The sequence below is a fragment of the Myotis lucifugus genome, unplaced genomic scaffold, assembly GCF_000147115.1.
Source record: "Myotis lucifugus unplaced genomic scaffold, Myoluc2.0 scaffold_0, whole genome shotgun sequence".
Taxonomy (NCBI): Eukaryota; Metazoa; Chordata; class Mammalia; order Chiroptera; family Vespertilionidae; genus Myotis; species Myotis lucifugus.
Window position 1 is genome coordinate 26,589,546 of NW_005871048.1, and position 18,423 is coordinate 26,607,968.

Consider the following 18,423-nt stretch of genomic DNA (forward strand, 5'->3'; position numbering starts at 1 on the left):
TCTTCCCGCGGCCGGAGGCCCTGAGGCGGGGCGCCCCGAGCGGCTGGGCAATCTCAGATTTCCATCACTTTGGGGGAACAGACCTGGGCCACCCCCCTCGTTTCCACCAAAGGCTCAAAGGGGGGCGAGGGGCCCCGGGAGGGCGCGCCTCCGCTCGGGGGGTGTAACCACTGCGCGGCTTCCCGCCTCCTTGCCATTCCGCCTCACCGGTTTCGGGTCTTTTTTCCTCCTCCTTTACCCTCGGCCACGCTCAGAGGCGCAGTGGGTGGGAGTGGGAGTGCGTGTGAATGTATTTGTGTGCGTGCGTGTGTGCAGCGAGGTGGAAATTTCATAAGAATATGGCCTAGACTTTATAAACTTGCCGGGATGGGGAGGGTGCCGCGGAGTCCTCGCACCGGTGCGAGAGTTTTAAGCGACTTATTTGGGAGGAAACAGGGGGTCAGATTTGGTCTAAGTAGAACATCTGCAAAACATTCAAGCAGCTTATTCAACAGAGAATCTAGCCATTTATTGTAGAAATAATAAAAAGCCACTAATGATTATGGTTCCCACCCCTTCCCCCAAAAGGCCAAATCCTAATGAAATAATTCAAAGGTAGGCCTCATTTCCTAATAGTGGAATTAAACAACAACAAAAAAGAGCCCAACTCAACTTTCCAGCTCTGCCTGCTAAGGGCCTGGGAACCTCGCTGAGAAAGTAGGCGAATAAAAGGCAAGTTGGAATTTCGGCGGAGGCCAGGCTGCGGGGCCCTGACTTGCACAGAGTTCTGCCTTGATATGCAATTAAATTACAGTAAATTCCTCTTTAAATAATAAAATTTGGAAAACTCTTCAGGATTCGAAGATGTCTGGGGTTAAGGAGCTTTTAAACCGTCAGTTTTTAAATGGCTTGTGCAATGAATAGCTACCTTTAACTCCTAAACCCATTATAAATATGCTATACATCTGGGTGCCAGTTTATCTCTCCATATTTCTTTTTAAAATGAGGGAAGCATTCATAAAAAGCTACTTGGCACACTTTATTTTAGGAAAGCAGATGTTAATTTTTTCACGTATCATTTTATGACCAAGTACATGTGTAGCGTTGGAAAGCATCCAGAACGCCTCTATTATTTGCTAAATGACTGTTAGCTGAGGCATATTATTCTCAGCCTAACCATGGTATAGGTTATATCAATAAAGTAAACATCTGTGATTTTTTTTTTTTTAACCAGGGGAAGGGGGCATAAAGAGTTACTATAAGCGAGGGGGGGAGGAGTTTACGTAGGAAGAGCACACCTGCGTTGCAGCAAATACGATATTTACATTGTTCTGTGCAAAACAAAGTCCCTCAGCCGGGCACTCGGGGATATTTACATGGCGGGAGATAAAGTTGAAAGCCTTTCCCTGCGTGCCAAATGGGATTCTCCCTGCGGCCTTCTGCGTGGCGAGATAACAGGTACTGAGCGCTCCCGGTGGCGCCGGGCTTCCCCGCTGCACCCCCTCCCAGGCCCTCCACCCGCAGGCCCGGCGGGGTGAGCCAGGCGCTGGGCTCCGGGACTTCCCAGGCCCCGCGGAGGCTGCGGCGGGGTTCCCAGCCTCGCAATACGCGCAGGACGCGTCCTCATTTGCCCTGCGTCGCTCGAGGATGCCGGTGCCCAGGAGCAGCCGGTGGCGTGATAATTAATGGAATACAATATTTATGGTCCGAGGTATTGACTCTGAGGCCAGCGCGCCGGGTAGACCGTCCGTGGGGGTCTGACAGACAGGGGGGTGAGTGAACAAACATAATGACCGGAGTACTTATGTCTATCCGGTTTACTTACTGAAGCCCGAGGTAGGTAACATCATGATAAATATTAATATCCACCTAGACAGCCCCGCCGTCCTCCTAAGCTCTCCCTTCTTGAGCGCTGCCCTTACAAAAAGGCCAGAGAGGAGGGTTTAAAAAACAAAAGACACCAAAACATAAAATGCTGCAAATATGAAAAATAGGTCACCAATAAAATTGGTCTCAGCATGGAGCGTAATTGCAACAAAGTGCCGCCGAGTAAAATCGAGGAGTGTAGCTGGCTGAGGCGGCACAGTCGCGAACCATCTGGTGTGTATTAAAAGTGGTGCTGTAAATATTGCTGAGAGCTAATGCATTATCGGCTTCTATAAGTGCACGGGGCCTGTAAGCTTTCCATATGTTAGAATATGTAGATCGGGTGAGGGCAGAGAAAGGTGTCCTATCCATCACCAGCTTCTAAAGCATTGTTTTGCCCACTCTTTGTGGAATTTTGGCCCCAACGTGTAGGATATTCATTCTCATTCTCGCCTCCCCAGCCCTCCCTCCATCCTCTTCTCTCTGCCCAGCTCTTTCTCTTTTTCTGTAGCCCTTTCTCCCAGCTCCTTCCCTCCATCCCCTCCTCCCCAGTCCCTTCTCTCCAAGGGGATAGGACAGGCATTGCTGACGTCACTTCACATCAGTGAAGGAGAGTAACTGTTTCAGAGAGAGGGAGAAAAAATTCATCTGTTTTTCATCAGTGCTAAAGTTTTGCCTTTTTAATAGAAATGAGGTGCCCTGGCTGAGTACTCCTTCTGTTTTTGAAGCTTTTTTTTGGGGGGGGGGGGTCTGAAGAGATTGGGAGGTGCTCTTCATCCTGTGCGTCCAATCATCCTATACCTGCGTCTAATGCCAGAATCAGCTCAAATAGGTAAACATCATTAAGATAAGAAGCAAACCTGGTGTCTTGTAGAGAAGATTTCACACCCCACACTTACTAGGCAACTTTTGCCAAGGATGGTGGAGGGCTCCTAGCTCCATGACACTTCTGCTTTGAGTCCTGAAACTTCTTCCCTTCTCTGCAGTTCCTCTGGTTATAATTCCACCCCCCACACACCAAAACCGCCACACACAGCACAGCTCATAATTTTCCTGCTGTCCCACTAGTTTTCTAGGGAAAACAAGAGCCTTCCTTTTCCTGATGATACCCCACATGTAAGAGTTAACTACAATTATCCCCTCATCTCCTCTGAGTTCCCCATCCCCCATATTTCTCAGCTGCAAGTTTTTACTCAAATCTGCAAATCTGGTGTTAGGAAATTTCCTACATGACATGGTCCACAGAGATCATTTTCTCCCTCCCAATGTTGTTGCCCTTGTCTCTTTCATTCTGCCCATTCCACATCATTCTCTCTTCCCCTTTCTTCCCTCCCCACCTCTCCCTCTTGTGCACACACAGTACAAACCTCCAGCACTTCCAGTGTGGATAAACCTGCTGGTTATGACAAACCAAGTTCAATCAGCAAATAAATAAAACTCTTACTTTTTTTGGCTGCCGGCTGCATTCCCCCTCTGGCCGTTGCCTCCTTTAATTATAGGAGCTATATTTCTTCCCTGGGAGACATTCGAGGGGATTTTTGGTTGGAAACTCGTTTCTGCTGAGTTATTTTGGAGCCAGGACCAGTGAGTGAGTGGCCAGTGCCCAGAGGCTTTGAGTGAAGTGCAGATTGAGACATATCGAGTTCCCTCTAAAAGGATCATTTCATGTGGGAGGTTGGACACAAAGTTTGCACTCGTGACTGGCATTCCAGTGAGAGACATGCATATTTTAAAACAACAAAGCAAGCTAGAAAGAAGGCGTAGGGGAGGGGGAAAACTTGGAAAGAAGTTACTAAGTGACAAACATCTGTCAACATGGGATAATTTGTACACTCTGATGTAAAACTACCTGCCTCCTTAGAAGAAGTTGAAGGCACAGGATCCAGGAGAGCAAAGTGGATACATATTTATTCCTGTGTGATATGGCTAACAGACACTTTCCCCAAAATAGGTATAAGGTGATTAAAGCTTCATAAATGAGTCTCATTTTAAAATGTTTCTTAAAGTTGTGGAGGCCTCTGAAATTGCTTCTTTCTGATAGTTAATACAAAATTAGGTCCATTTAATTTTGAACAATGTACTTTATTTAAACAAGGGAGAGTGATAAAATAGGACATTTATTGTAGAAAAGAAAATGAACTTTATCATGACAAAAAAAAAAAGCAGAAAAAGAAGAGAAACAAAAAAGCTCAAACAATCCCTGGTTGCTATGCTCTAGAAGTCTTTAACTGAAAGTACCAACTTCACATGTGCATGTGAGCCAAACATATAAACATCCACCTCTCCGCAGTGTCAGCAAGGAGAAATGGCAAAATGTTTTCAGAGGACATCTTCTCTCTCATTTAAGTTTGGAGTTTCCACAGCATGTTACACTTTGAGAGAGAAAAGCAAAAAAGTTCCTTCTTTAGGAAGGAAGTTTTTTAAAAGCAGAGTGAACGATCAGGCAAGATCCTGGAACCTCCTTTTTTTTTTTTTTTTTTTTTTTTTTTTTTTTTTTTTTTTTAAATAGCCTGAATCTCCAACAGCCACATGGAAGTTCAGGCTCCAGCTTCCACCGAGAAATCTTTTTCTCCTCCAGATCTGAAGACAAAAGGAGAGGAGGCCGGGTGGTGAGCGGGATATCTCTGTTAGTTGTCAGCGCAGGTCCATGGGCTGGGAATGCTAATGAGCCTCTTGGCCAGCTGAAGACGCGGTTCTCTCTGGCAGACCCTGCCGCTCACACACACACTCGGGCTCCCGCCTGCCGACTGACAAGCACACAGACAGAGCCTCGTGCTCGACCCTGTCTCTCTCCTTTTTCCTCTGAGCCCAGAGATCGATCGCTGACCCCACCATTGGGCCAACGCTTTATTTATCTGGCTGCGCAATGATATTATCAGCCTTAAACGTTATATACAGCAAATGTCTTCGTAAATCAACACAATAGGATAGCCTGCAGAGACCAGCCTGGTCTGCCTTAAAGAAATCCCTCGCTATCTCTCTCTCCTTCTCCCTCTCCCCTCCCTTGCAGACACCCCTTCTCCTTTCCATCTTTACAACCGGGGACATTTAAGACGCCGGACTTGGGGATTTGATCCCTTGCTTCCAGCCTGGTTGGAGAAGGCCTTAGCAGACTAGGAGACGGATAGACACCATTATCCACCCATCACTGTGATCTCCATCAGAGGTTCCCTTATCAGCCGGATCCAACTGCCTAGACCTACTCTGTGGACAAGATCCGGATTTCTCAAAATTGGGGCAGGAGAGAAGGCGAGGGGTGGAGTGTGCCACCTTGCACCGTGTTAATTGTTTTCTTTCCTCTCAATTACATTCACAAACCTCTTTTCTGCGTTGCATGTTATTTCTTTGTGCTTTAAAATTGAAACCACGTGCAGCCTTCTCCCCTCCGCACACACAATAAATGCGCTGCCCCCTCCCCCAACCCATCACACAACTATTTACATCTTGGTTACTCACTCCAGCTCCGGCCCGAAGAGGAAATTGGCCCCTTGGGACTAGGTGAGGCTTTGTGAAAGCCTATCTCAAAGCCATGTCCTGGGCCCCCAACTCCGGGAGAGGTTCCTGGGCCCCCCTCCCGTGCCTCCCTTCCATCCTCGCCTTGCACAGGTGGTTGAGGCTTCCTTTGGGGAGAGCTAGCAGGGGGACATCCAGGGAGACAGGCAGCTGTGTCTGGCCAGGCCCATCGGCTGCACACACACGGGCGGGGGCCAGCGGTGGCGAGGGAGCCTCTGCCGCGCCCTGTCCCAGCTCCGGGCGCAGCGCAAGCCGCGCAGGCAGCAGTCGCGCCCGGGGAGCCCTCCTCGCCCAGGTCCTCCCCGGCAAAGAAGTCCCACCACAAATAAATAAATCAGTAAATAAACAGATAGACAAATAAATAAATAATCTCCAAAGGGGGAGGGGGAGCTGGGAAATGGCTTCGCTGACAGGGAGAGATAATAAATGAGAGGCGCTTTCAGATAGATATCTCAGACGTGAAATTGCGCCCAGCTGGTTGTGTAAGCAAACAAATAGTTTCATGTTAGGAACTCTCAACTTGTGGCTTGATGAATAGAACACGACAGAGGTAAATGGGTCTTTAACTCATTTAGGAATACAACTCTTTGGCTTTCCAAGTTAAAGGCGCGGTGACGCGGCGGACGCCGAGCAGGCCCTCTAACAAGAGTTTTATTAGTTGCCACTTGTGACTCCTGCACACCCACCCCACGCTCCTCCGTGCTTCCCCCTCTGCAGATGCGCATCCAGGCGACTTGTCCTGAGGGACCAAGGAGCTTCTGGAGGTGACGCTACACTGTGGGAGATGTAAGGACTGCCTGGGAGAGGGAGGAGGAGAGGGAGGAGGAGGAGGAGGAGGAGGAGGAGGATTTAAAAAAATAAACTTTTTGCCCGCTCCAAGCAGACAAGCTCAGGTGGGTCCCCAGTGCCCCTGAACGCACAGCCTCTGGGACCTGGTCGCCAGAGACGGCCAACCCGCACCCGCCGGAGGGGCAGGGGCCTGGAAACGCAAGGTTGTTCGCGTTGCCCCACCCCCACCCGCACCCCGACCCCACCCTGGGGACCCGCCACGCCTGGTAGCAGATTGGGGTGTGCCCGTCGGGGCAAGGTCGTATTGGAACCCCCTCGCGCCGGTTCCTGTCCGGGCCTCGGAGGAGGCGGAGGAGGCGCAGCCGCACTCCCCAGAGATTCCCGCAGGAAAGCGCCCGGGATGGCCTTTCTGATGTTTTAAGGTTTAAACAGACTTCAAAGCCCTTAGAGTTCTGGTGGCTCCGCCGATGTTTCGGTGGGAAAGGGGACGCTTGACTTGCATATGTCACAGGTAGTTTCCAGAGAAGAGTCCTCCTGCGAGGGCCGCTCTGTGCAGAGGCAGGTCGCTGGCCGTGGGACCCGTGGGCCCTGCCTCGCCCAGGCACCCAGCCTCCGCTACCACTCCTCAGGGCGGCCAGGCAGGCCCAGGCCGCGGGCGTCCGGGAGGCCGGCTGCCGCCCCTGCTTGCGCCGCACACCGGGTGCCGGCTCCCCCTGGCGCTCAGCTCACCGCTGGGGGGACTCCGGGCGGCCACCCAGGCAGCGACTCCCACCTGCGCCGCGTCGCCTTCTGCCCCGTGGCTTCCAGGGCCGAGGAGGCGCAGGACCCGAGAGGGGCAGCCTGGCTGCTGTGGAGCTGCCCTCGGCACTCACTGCGGGCGGCCCCGCGCCTGGGCCCACGGGTCAGCCCTGCCCCGCAGCCTGTAGATCGGAGCCCCAAGGGCGATTCCTGGTGGCCAGAGGCTCACGCCGTGGCTCTGATGCCTGGATCTGGGCTCCTAACCCTTCCCAGGACGCACAGCTGGAGAAAGCCGTCTGTCCTGCCCCTCGGACGCCCGCCAGGCCCCTGAGTCCGGGGAGGCTCTGTCTCTCTGGCGGAGACACGCAGAGACCTCTGAAGACGTCTGTCCCTGTGTGTAATGCCGAGGACTGCCCCAGCCACCACGGAGCCAGCAGAGGGGAAGCGCACTGCTGCCAGCCCCCAGCCTGCCCGCCCAGCCCAGGCGCCGAGCACCCCTTCCTCCTCAGGCGCGGAGCACCCCTTCCTCCTCCCTGGTTTTCAGCCTGAGCCTGAGGGGGCTCTGTGAGGCCTGGGATGGGCTGCTCCTCTTCCTGCGCTGGCTCTTCCGGGGCAAGGCCCCAGGGACTCCCAGGCAGTGGGCAGTGGGTGACACTCCAGCCTGCCTGGCACAGCCACGTTAGTACTGACACCTCTGGGCCCTGGAGCAAGTGCCTCCTCCAATCCAGGCCTCGGTTTCCGGCCAGTCCCACACTGGGTGCCTTGTGCTTGGGCCTCCATATTGAAATTAATTGAAAAAATACGTTTCTGACCTATGAAAATGTTTATCTGTTTTCATCAGAGGGATCACACTGTAATGAATATATTTACATCTCATTTGGAGAAAAGCAGGAAAGAGGGGAGCTCTTGGTGACACAGCTTGGCTCCCCCCCACCCCAACCCCCGCAGCTCCTCCATCAGCCCGAGGACTTCTTGGGAGGCGATCAGTGGTTAAATCTGACCCGACTGCCTTGGGTTACCCTAGGTACAAAGACAGAGCTCCTGAGTGCGGTGGGAGGATGAGGGACATTTCTGAGTGGGACCAGTTGGAGGGCAGCAGGGACTCCACACTCCACACGCCCTGTGGTAGGGCTCCGGCAGTCTGCAGGCAGGCTGGCTGGGATCATGGACCTGCAGGGCTTCTCCACAGAGCGCACGGCATTGCCTGAACTGTGCTCTGCCCGGAGTATCCACACTCCAAGCTGGTTGGAGTGTAGGAGCTCGTTCATGCGTTTTTAAAGGAGTGGGGTGGGGACCTGGAGACTTCTAGATAGCAAGTTGAAAGCAAAACTTTGCCAATTGCTTCTAAAAGTGAGTCGCTAGCCTGAAAAGGGCCTGTTTGGGGCTGGGGAAGGCGGGGGGGGGGGGGTGTGAGAGTTGTTATTTTAAAAGATCTGGCTTTATTAATACGGGAAGAAAAAAGCTCCTTTGGCAGTGTGTGTTCTCGAAGTGCCGCCTGTGATCTGTAAAACAGCCCTGCTCTGAACGCTGTGTGAGAGAGCAGAGATGCTCACCCCAGCACACTCGAGGAGAGGCCTGGCGGGAGGGTTCTGCCCTGAAGGGGCCACTAGGACCCAAACACCCTTCTGAAAAGGACCTGCTCCAGCCTAGCTCCCCCACTCCCAGTTCCCAGGCCCACAACACCCTTAAGGCCACAGCAAGGCCCTTCCACCCACCCAACAGACCTGGAGGGCCCTGCATGGGACCCGTAGCAGGGTATGGAAAAGGGCGAACCCTCGCCACCTCTGCAGGGGACCATAGAGGGAGCAAAGCCAGGGCTCCCAGCTCTGAGGCCCCACCTCTCCCAGAGCTAGGGAGAGGCCAGACCCTCCCATCACAGGCATGAGGTACAGAGGTGCCTGAGCAAAGCTTTCCCTCCCTTGACCCTCCTCTTCTAGTGCTTCACACCCCTACAGCCAGGCAAGACCCACATGCAGTCCCGGAAGCAAGTGGTGCCTGAGCCTGGACCAGCCATATGACCAGGTTTGCCAGCCTGAGGCCCAGCTGCACGCAGGCCCTCTAGCAGCCCACCACCACCACCCACAAGGTCACATGGGATGTTTGCAACCAAGGCTCCCTGTCGTCCGGGACCACAATGGCCCACGCAGAGCCTGGCCCTCTGAATTTACAAAACCAAGCAGTGACTTGGTTTAGGAAATAAATCTAGCCAACTTGGTAATAGACCTTAAAAGTTTCCCCCTCTTAACCCCCCTTCTAATAAGAATTGGAGTGGAGATTAAGTGGAGTGTTCTTTTGCACTGATGACATCTGTCAAACAACCAGACGCATGGGTTTTGCTAAATTCTTTTATTTTTGTTTAAATTTTCACTTCAATTTTAATTCTTGAAGAACAGCCTTGACAACATATATCGCACTCATTATAAGAAGCAAAGGGTTATATCAAAAATTATTAGTATAGAATCACAGGAAATCTGGTTTGGAACCAGAAAAAAATACAAAACAGATATAGATACATAGACACAGGACAATTTTTTATAATTATTTGGAAAATGTTATTTTCCCCTAATTCTTGTTTCCTTTTTTATGTGCATACGATGTTTAAATTTTACAAAAAATGAAAATAAAGACTAGTATCTTACAAAATGAATAACCATGTTTGGGGGTGCGTGTGTGTTTCTACATAGGATTCAGTCCACTTCCATGTGTTGTTTTCTGTACAGAATATATCCACATCCGTCCACAATAAATCCTGGAAGGTCCATTAGTCTCCTTCTGTTTTATTAAAATTCTCATGGTCCTCTCTTCCAAAGATTGTTTTCTTTTTCTCACCAGACACAAGGTCCTTTTCCTTTCCTTTCCAATGTGTTCACAGATCTGATCCTAAAAGAGTCTCTTTTTCTCCTGGATTGTAGCTTGGGTTGCATTTCTGTAGGGTGGGCTGCTCCTGCCTTCCCGGCCCTCCTCCCCCCTGCCCAGCCTGCCCCGCACGCTGCACCCTGCATCAGCTGCCCGGTCCCCCAGGCTTTGGAGTCCATGGCCCCCGCAGGTCCTCTGAGTCTCTAAGGAGGTGGGGGCAGGTGGGAAGTGCCCAAGGATTAGGAACACTGGATGGACATGTAAGGCCAGTTGAAGCTGCTCCCAGACAGTAACATATCACGGATGAGAGTTTCGATGGGGGTTTTACCTACCAAACGGACGAAGAACAGCTGCTCGATGACCGAGGAGGACACTGTGCGCAGGGAGGGCAGGCGCAGCAGCAGTTTGCCGAAGCGGCTGGGCTGGTTAGGGTACTGGCTCCTCACGTACTCCTCCAGCGCACACTGAGACTTCTCCTGCAGGCTCTCGATGTGGGCGGCGTCCGACAGGCCACAGGCATCTGCCCAAGCAGCCACAGGAAGGAAAGACAAGGGGAGTGGGCACAGGGTTAGGTCCGTGAACAGCAAAAGCACAAACAACAGGCCATTAAAATAATCTTTTTTGAGGAGAAAAGGAGAAAAAAAGAAATAGAAGAGAAAATGAAAGAAATCCACCCATCCATGCTTCCCCACTCTTCGACCAGCCCCAAAACAAATAAAATAAACCAACCCCCCACCAAGCCTAGGGGAGCTGGAGAGAGAAGCACACACATACAGAGGCAGCAACCTCTCTCATCCCTTTGTTTTTCCTCGTCCACCTTTGGATTAAGTAAGTACGGTGCTGGAGCCATGTTTGCTGTGGTAGCAACCTGTCCTCTGCCTGCAGGGGAGCATCCTTCCACTGTGCTCATTAAGGGGAGGACTTTGGCCCCACTCCCCCCTGCTTTCTGGGTGTTCAGGAGCCCTGAATGTGCAGCCTGAAGGCAGTTCTTAAAGGCTCCGTGGAGTCCCCCTCCCAACAAATGACCCCAACCAGAAACCTTAAGGAGCACCTGGATTGTGTAGTGAACAAACACTTAAGAGCAGGCAAGGAATCATGGGCTGGCAGTGCCTGGAATCAGATCAAGCCCAGGCTTTAGCAAGAGAGGATTTGAGATCCACTATCCGTGCAAGCAAGGACTCCGCAGCAACGCCTTGGTGAGGGTGTACACTGCTATCTGTGCCTTAGATCAAGTAATTGAAAATTGGTCACATCTCTGTAAACTGTGTAATAATCAGGAAGAATGTGGCTCAGTGACCCCAGGCTGCAGAAAGGAGACAACTTTCGTGATCAGACACAAAGCTGGGTTAGAGGCAGCAGCAGCTGCTGCTGCTTCAAACTGGAAGATGGGGAGTTGAGGGGGGATTTGGGGAGATAGGCTTCCTTTACAGGACCAACGGGGGGGGGGGACCTACACGCAAGGACGGCATCTCAAAACCTGTGTGTTTATCTCACATCAACCAAGGCTCCTCTTGGTCTCCTAAAAATATTTCAAGACAGCAGTTCATACTATATCAACTAACTGGAGGCAAGCAAATGGAGGGGATGGTGGAATCAGCGGAATGAGATGAAGGCTTCCTAGTTTAAATGCCTGTGTTGTTTCTTATATTAATAATGAATATTTCAAAAACAGGAAGATCACAGAGGAACCCTTAGCCAGTCAGGAGGTTGACTAGAGATCAAAGGCAGAGTTTGCTAATATATAGATCTGGGAAGAAATCCATGCGTGGCGATGCCCCTAAAAGGACATTAGATATTTGTGAATGGGCAAGTGTGACCCTACAAAGACACAGCAAATGATTCAAAGTGAAACCTGTGTCTGCTGGGTTTCTGAGCTTTATGTCTTCACATTTTAAGAACTGGGGTTTACAAAACATTATACCACCTTCATTTACAAGGCTATGGCCTTGAGCAAAAATACAAATAAAACTAGTGATGATGATTCAAGAACTTCTGAGGCAAGTGTCCTTTGACCCCAGATCCAGACTGGGTTCCTGTCAGATGTCTAATTACTCCAGCCAGCTGCTAGGGTGCATCCACACCCGCCTGCCTTGGGAAATCAGTCAGGTTTTATGGCTAGCAGGGCGAGGGCAGGAGCACTTTGGGGCTTTGCTCCTTAGAGAAGGGACCCTGAGGTCTGCCCTTGGCCCTGCTTGCTAACCTGGCTCTGCTGAATAGCCACCATGCATGCAGACTCATATTTACATATATCTTGCTTTACATGCATTATCTGCCCATTATACGTCAGGATCCCTTTCAGCCTCAGACAATGCAAAATGAAAAGGACCCACTGATACCCCAGCAGATTTTTTTAAAAGACCCATATGGCATCCCCTCAGGTCCGTAAAATATTTATCTGATATTTATGACGAGGGACCCCAGAGTGCAAGGTCACTACCCTTCTCCCAGCTAGGCCACTCCAGGGGAGAGAAGCCCAGGAAAGTCTTGCTTGGGCCCTGTGCTGGCTGCTTTGATATCTTTCCTCCTTTGAAGGCAGAATGCCTGTAGCTCAGCGGACTGCCAGGTGCCAGGAGGCAAGCCCCATGGCCCTAGTCCGGGCCTGGCTTCCCAGTGTAGACAGCCATCCCCAATCTGGATATTCCTGCAACAGGATTCCCCCAACTGTGGACAGACGGTGTGAGCTCTTAGATGGATTGGGTGGTTGTGGTAGCAAAGCGAGGTGAGCAGGGGGTGTAATGTAGTCCATATTTATACGCCATGAGTTATATATACCCCAGATCAGAAAAGGAGTCAGCATGTGCAAAATCCATGTCTCACTTTTTATATGGCAGTGTCAATGTGGGAAACCTCAATATTTCTTCTACAGTATATGGAAAAGAAATTATGTAAATAAATAACCATTACTGTTCAGGCCCTCCCGGCTTAGCCTTTGTAGTGCAGAGAATGTATTTCATGTTGTGCATTCAGAAGAGTTTAGTGTTCAGGAAATATAGATGTAATCAGCTGCCATAACTAGAAATCAAAGTTATTATTGTACTGAAAATGGATTTATTGTATTTATGTTAACTAGATGGCTCCTTTCAGGGAAGGTCTCATTTATTTGAGGGAATATTTAGGTGTATGAATTAATGAATTTTTTAAAAAAGTAAGTTCAGGTCATGACCTAGCCTTTGGATGCTGTCCAGAATATTAAGGATTAAGCATACCATCCGGAGGCCAAATGTGAAAACCACCACAGGGAACCCCTGTGCCAGCTTCAAATACTTAACCGGAGCAAACCTCATTGGACAATATGTCTAAAACTGTCTTTTCCATCATTCAAAGTTTGCTCAAAAGTTGGATGACTTTGAGAAGGCTTCCCATGAATTCCCTTCTGGCTGGCAATCAAAACAAGTTTAGTCAAAAGTGGAAATGTGTTGTATGAAAGAGGGGGGTGAATTACTACTGACAGCTCTATTTCCATTTTCAGATACTCTGCTTGCAATTTTCCAGCAAAATAATGTTATTGTTCACTTCTTGCCTCCCCCTTGCACCTTGAAGACTTGAAGAAACTTCTTTGGGACTTTTTTTTTTTAAAGAAACATGTTTCACAGGGATGTTTTAGGATGAAAAGTTGAAAGAAAAGCTAAATAATTCCACAGTCTACTCTGCAGCCGGCACAGTCCTCGCCTCTCTCTGGGAAAGGGCAGGGGATCAGAAAAGTCAAGGGAGTTCAAAGAACCTTAGGAAGGACAAGGACAAGGGAGGGGAGACCTTTCTTGAGAAGACCTCTGTCCAGCTTCAAGTCACATATCTGCTTCAAGACACCTCACTGGATGAGATTTAAAAACCCCAGCCTCCCTGACACTGGCTTGCTTCCTGATTAATTTGGCTAAAGAGCCGGGGAGCGGAGAGCCAGCCAGGCCCAGGCCTGCCAGAACTAACGCAGCCCGGTCATTGCTTCCCAGGCTCTTTGTCACTTGTGAAAAACACGTTTCTATCAAGAAGACTTATTAAGATAAAACGCATTCAAACACCAAGGAGGCTATTCAATAAATCTTCCATTTGTTTTAAGGTTCTCACTTTATCCTCTTGCAAAGAATAACTCCCTCTCCCACTAGCAGACCTGTATTTGCACTGAAAGTAAAAGGGGGGCAGTCCAAGTCCACAGCTCTGGCCACCCTGCATACCAATGAGATGCTCTTGTCTAAATAAATTATCTGCTGCTCAGATCGATATTAATACTACATTTGCTACATTACAATATTGTGCAAATTTAAGAGTCATTTTAATACAACGTAAATACGATTCTTCACGCATGAAAGCCAAGAAATACTGATAGATTACACCACTGCTTACTGTTCAACAAGGCCTTGGGAAAGGGGTTTCGCCACCTCTGCTCAAGAATGGTTTTAATTTGGCCTTTGGGTGTCCTGGTTCTAGGCTAGATTTATTAGGATAGTTTATTTGTTCTCTGAATGGAGGAATTAAAAACAATAGTGGCAATCCTGGAGGTAAAATTGCAGCTAACCCTCCTCACAGTGGGCAAGGCTGAGCCCCAGTCTGGGCAGCTCTGTTCCCCACCAGCGTCCCTTCTGGCTTTGTTTATATTTCCCCCATTACCTGCTGTCCCGGGTGTTTATATGTTTCCCTCTTGCAGGTTACAATAATAAAAAAGGCGGGCAGTGTTCTCAGAGGCTCAGACCAGAGCCTTCAAAGGCAACGTTAATGCACTTTCCTGGAAGTTAATTTGAACCATCTATCATAAGAGAAATTGTTAACATGCATGTTACCGCCGCCCACATTTAATTTGATATTTTTAAGGCACTCTGTTAAATTTCCGATGTTCAAGTGTTTTGCATGGCGATGAGATTTACCTCCGGGGCGGGGAGCCTACCGCACTTCTGGATTCTACAGTCTTGCTTTTGTTTTTATCTTTCTTGTTTAGATCGAATCCGTTTTTTACGACCCTCAATAACCCCAGCAACTGCAAACATGAATGGTTTCCGATAAGGGAAAATCAGGCAGCAATAAAACGGGATTATTTATGATTTACTTGTGCGTATTCTTCTCTTTCCACCTGTGTGTGTGTATATGTATGTGTGCGCGCGCCTCTCTATCAGGAAACTCATCCAGGGAGCGTGCCACACACAGGAGAAAGCCGCATTCCCACGTTCTTTCCTTCCTTCCCCTCCCCCAGAAACACACACACACACACACACACACACACACACACACACGCACACGCAAGCACACCGCACACACGCGCAGCCAGACGATCCACAACACCGCCTCCCCCACGAGACACGCACCCGCCGCCGCCCCCGCGCGGGGGTTCAGGCCGCTAGCCCGCCGCCGCCTCCGCGCCGCCTCCTCTCCCGCAACGCCACGCTCTCAAGATGGCAACGGCCCCACCGGGCCGCGTCTGTGCGCCGGGGGCCGCGGGTCGGGCCAAGGCCCCAGGTTCCGGGGAGGCCCGGCCGCGCGGCCGCAGGGCAGAAAGCCGGCCCGGCCGAAAAGAGGCTGCGGCGGCTCCCCGCGCGGCCTGCCCTCCCAGCGACCGCAGCCTCACCTGACGTGAACAGCACGATGGCTTTGAGGCAGCTGTACTCGGCCGAGTCGACGTGCAGCGCCTTGAGCTTCTCCACCTGCTCCTGGAAGATGCGGATGTGGTCCATGAAGGCCACGACGCGGTCGGCGGACATGGGCGAGGCGTGCAGGCCGGCGGCGGCCAGCAGCGGCGCCACGTGCAGCGGCATGGAGCACTGCGCCGCGTTGAGCACGAACAGCTCGCTCCAGGTGAGGCGGAGCAGGGACACCTGGTCGGTGATCTGCAGATCCGGGAAGAAGGGGATGTTGCGGGCCCACTCGACGGCGCTGAAGAGCAGGCGCGCGGCCAGCTCGCAGATGTTCTCGATGCCCATGATGTTGTTGGGCTGCATGCACTGGCTGCCATAGCGCGAGGTGGGGTAGGGCTCCGCGCGCAGCAGCAGAGAGATGTAGCCCGACAGGTAACAGTGGCCGTTGAGGGGGTCCCCCGTTGGTGAGCGCGTACTGGCCTGGATTGGGTTGGGTTGGAGGCATTCTTCCTCGCTGAACCGCTGACAAAAAGAAAGAGAGAAAAGAGGCAATGTGCATCCAGGGGGCTTGCGGACATAGCCGCGCTGCAGAGCACCCGACACAATGCGGAGGCTCTTCCCACAGTCATACGCTCCCGGCGCGTTTCCTCTTGCGCTCGCTCTTACGGCCTGCACCAGCAGGAAACCTGGGGTGAGGCCCTCTTGCTCCGCCGGTCCATCGCCTGCGCACCTGGTCACCCCAGCCCCGCCAGAACTAGGCCTGACTTCAGGGCCCCCAGGCCCCGCAAGCCCAAGAAAGTCCCACCCAACCCCTCTACCGCCAAGGAGTAGCACGCAGATCAATGAAATCCCACTCACCCCCTCCAGAGTGAAACAAATCAGTGTAGAAAACAAACAGGAGGAACCAGAGAACGGTTGTGGTTCTAGGCAAATGCCTAGCTGCCTCTTCATTTGCAAGCAAGCAACATTTTGCTCAAAATGCTCTCATATTCTCTAAAAATGCCATAGAATTACCCTTAAAATAGATACAAGTTACATATGCTACTAATCACTTACAACTTTTCAATAGAAAACAAGTATCCTGCTTCCCTCCCCTCTCCTCTCCTCCCCATCGCCCCACACAAAGTTCTCGCTGTTAAAAGCAACAGAAAATTGAAAAATTTCAAAAAAAAGTTGAACTTACAGTAGCCAAACATTATGGGAAAAAGTAGGAAATATAATTAATGTCTGTCCTGCGTGGTGCCACTGCAACCTGCAGCCAGCTTTTGCCCAGTGAATGCACGAGCTTGCAACTGCAAAAACACTGGATTCATTAACCATCTGAATGCAAAACGTAAGCATGCTTTGAGTTCTTAAAGCTGACCAAAGTTTTTTTTTTAAATGTGTATGTTTTACTTCAACAGTGCCAGCGTTTTAAATTGCCATGTAAACAAAGACAACTCTAGGAAAAGTTAGGGCTACTGAACTCTCCCCCCAACAAATTAATGTAGATATGTCCATGTACACGTAGCTGTCTTATTTCAGGTTGTGCACTGTTTTCTTAAGTTTGCTTTGATTCCATTTTTAATGCAAGTCCCAGTGCAATTTCAGCTCTTGAAACATAATGGCTAGAATACTTTTTTCTAATTATAGTTTTGAACTTGGCAGTTATTTTTCAATTAAATGACAGCACAATTCAAAGTTGTTGTTTTTTCTCCCCCCTCCCCCCAGATGCCTACAAAATCTTCCTGGAGCTAGAAATGAAGTCGTCATATTTGCCTGCTCTTTGAGATCTGAAGGAATTCAATTTCTTTTCCTGTGGCATATAAAATATAATTTTAAAGTCAATTACAAGAAGGAGTAATCTGCATTCTGCAAAATTGACTGGTTCGCTAATTTGACTATAAGACATCTTTAATGATTGTCAGGAGATAAACTTTAACTGTAAATGGCTAAATATATTTATAAGAAAAGTGCTGCATCTCTTGCCACATGAACATGAAGCATATCTAAATACAACATCAAAAGTTGCGTTAAAAGAAACCAAAGCCATACAACACAGGGATTAAATGATGTGGAAGCTCATGCCAGCTGCAGTCTATCTATGCATTATAGCCCAATCAGAAGGTTCGGTAAATGCCGTTGTAAATTGTAATTTGTATGCAGTATTTAAGCAGAGGGTGGAGTTTGATGAAGAAATAAAATGAGTATCATGCTTTTTTTAAAAAAAATGACACAACTATGAAAGCACGGCTCAGTCACAAACTTTCCTTTCAAAGTAGAGGGGTGAAAACAAGGCCACAGCTCCGGAGGAGGCGGCCCCAGCTCCATGAAGAGGAGAGGGAACCAGTGAACAGGCCAGAAGCCCCCCCTCCCCTAATTAGACCTACAAGTGCAATAAATCTCACTCCTCTTTTTCCATGCTAAGCTTCCAAAAGGATGATGCAGCAATGAATCTACTCAGGGTACTCCAGTCCCCAACCCTCCCCCATTTCAAATAAAGGGAAGGAAAAGATGGAGGGGAAAGTGAGATGCAAAAACACAGACACAGAGTTTTCTGGGGGAAGTAAGCACCCTCCCCAAGTTCATGCCAGCACAGCGCAAGCATCCTCACGCACACGCGGGAAAGAGACACACATCGAGCACATCCAAGACAGAGGAAGAAGGGGATTTTAAGCCACAGCTCACGATCCCAGGGACACAATCCCGAGCAGGCAGCGAGAGGGATGGAGGAGCCAGGGAGACGAGCGCAGGCCGGGAGGGGGAGGCAGCGGCAACGAGCTGGGGGGGGGGGGGCGGGATGCCGGGGGAGGAAGGCAGCGGGGACAGGGGAAGCTGGGACGGGCCAGGACTGCAGGAGCCCCAGCCCCATACAGCAGCCACCTCTGTGAGAGAGAAAGAAAGAGGGCCGGGAAGGCGGGCGAAGCTGAGGGAGAGAAGCAGAGAAGAAATATTCACCTTCCCGCCTCATGCCCACTTTGAGGCACTTCTTGAGGCGGCAGTATTGGCACTGGTTGCGGTGGTGCTGGTCGATGGGACAGTTCCTGTTGGCACGGCATGTGTAAGTTAAGTCCCCCGGACGCTCCTATTGAAGAAACTTTTGCAGCCCTGGCAGGTGAATTGGCCGTAGTCTTGCCGCTCGACT

The 18,423-nt window shown here is 50.3% G+C and overlaps 1 protein-coding gene across 1 annotated transcript; it reads right to left on the bottom strand.

The window, feature by feature from the left end:
* Positions 1-9,216: 9,216 nt before the first annotated feature.
* On the bottom strand, positions 9,217-18,417 carry NR2F1 (nuclear receptor subfamily 2 group F member 1). The gene is given in 4 exon segments (XM_006109937.3): positions 9,217-10,261; positions 15,293-15,758; positions 15,760-15,821; positions 18,237-18,417. Coding segments are annotated over 4 exon segments (822 nt in total). The 5' UTR covers positions 18,250-18,417; the 3' UTR covers positions 9,217-9,980.
* Between the last annotated feature and the right edge of the window lie 6 nt (positions 18,418-18,423).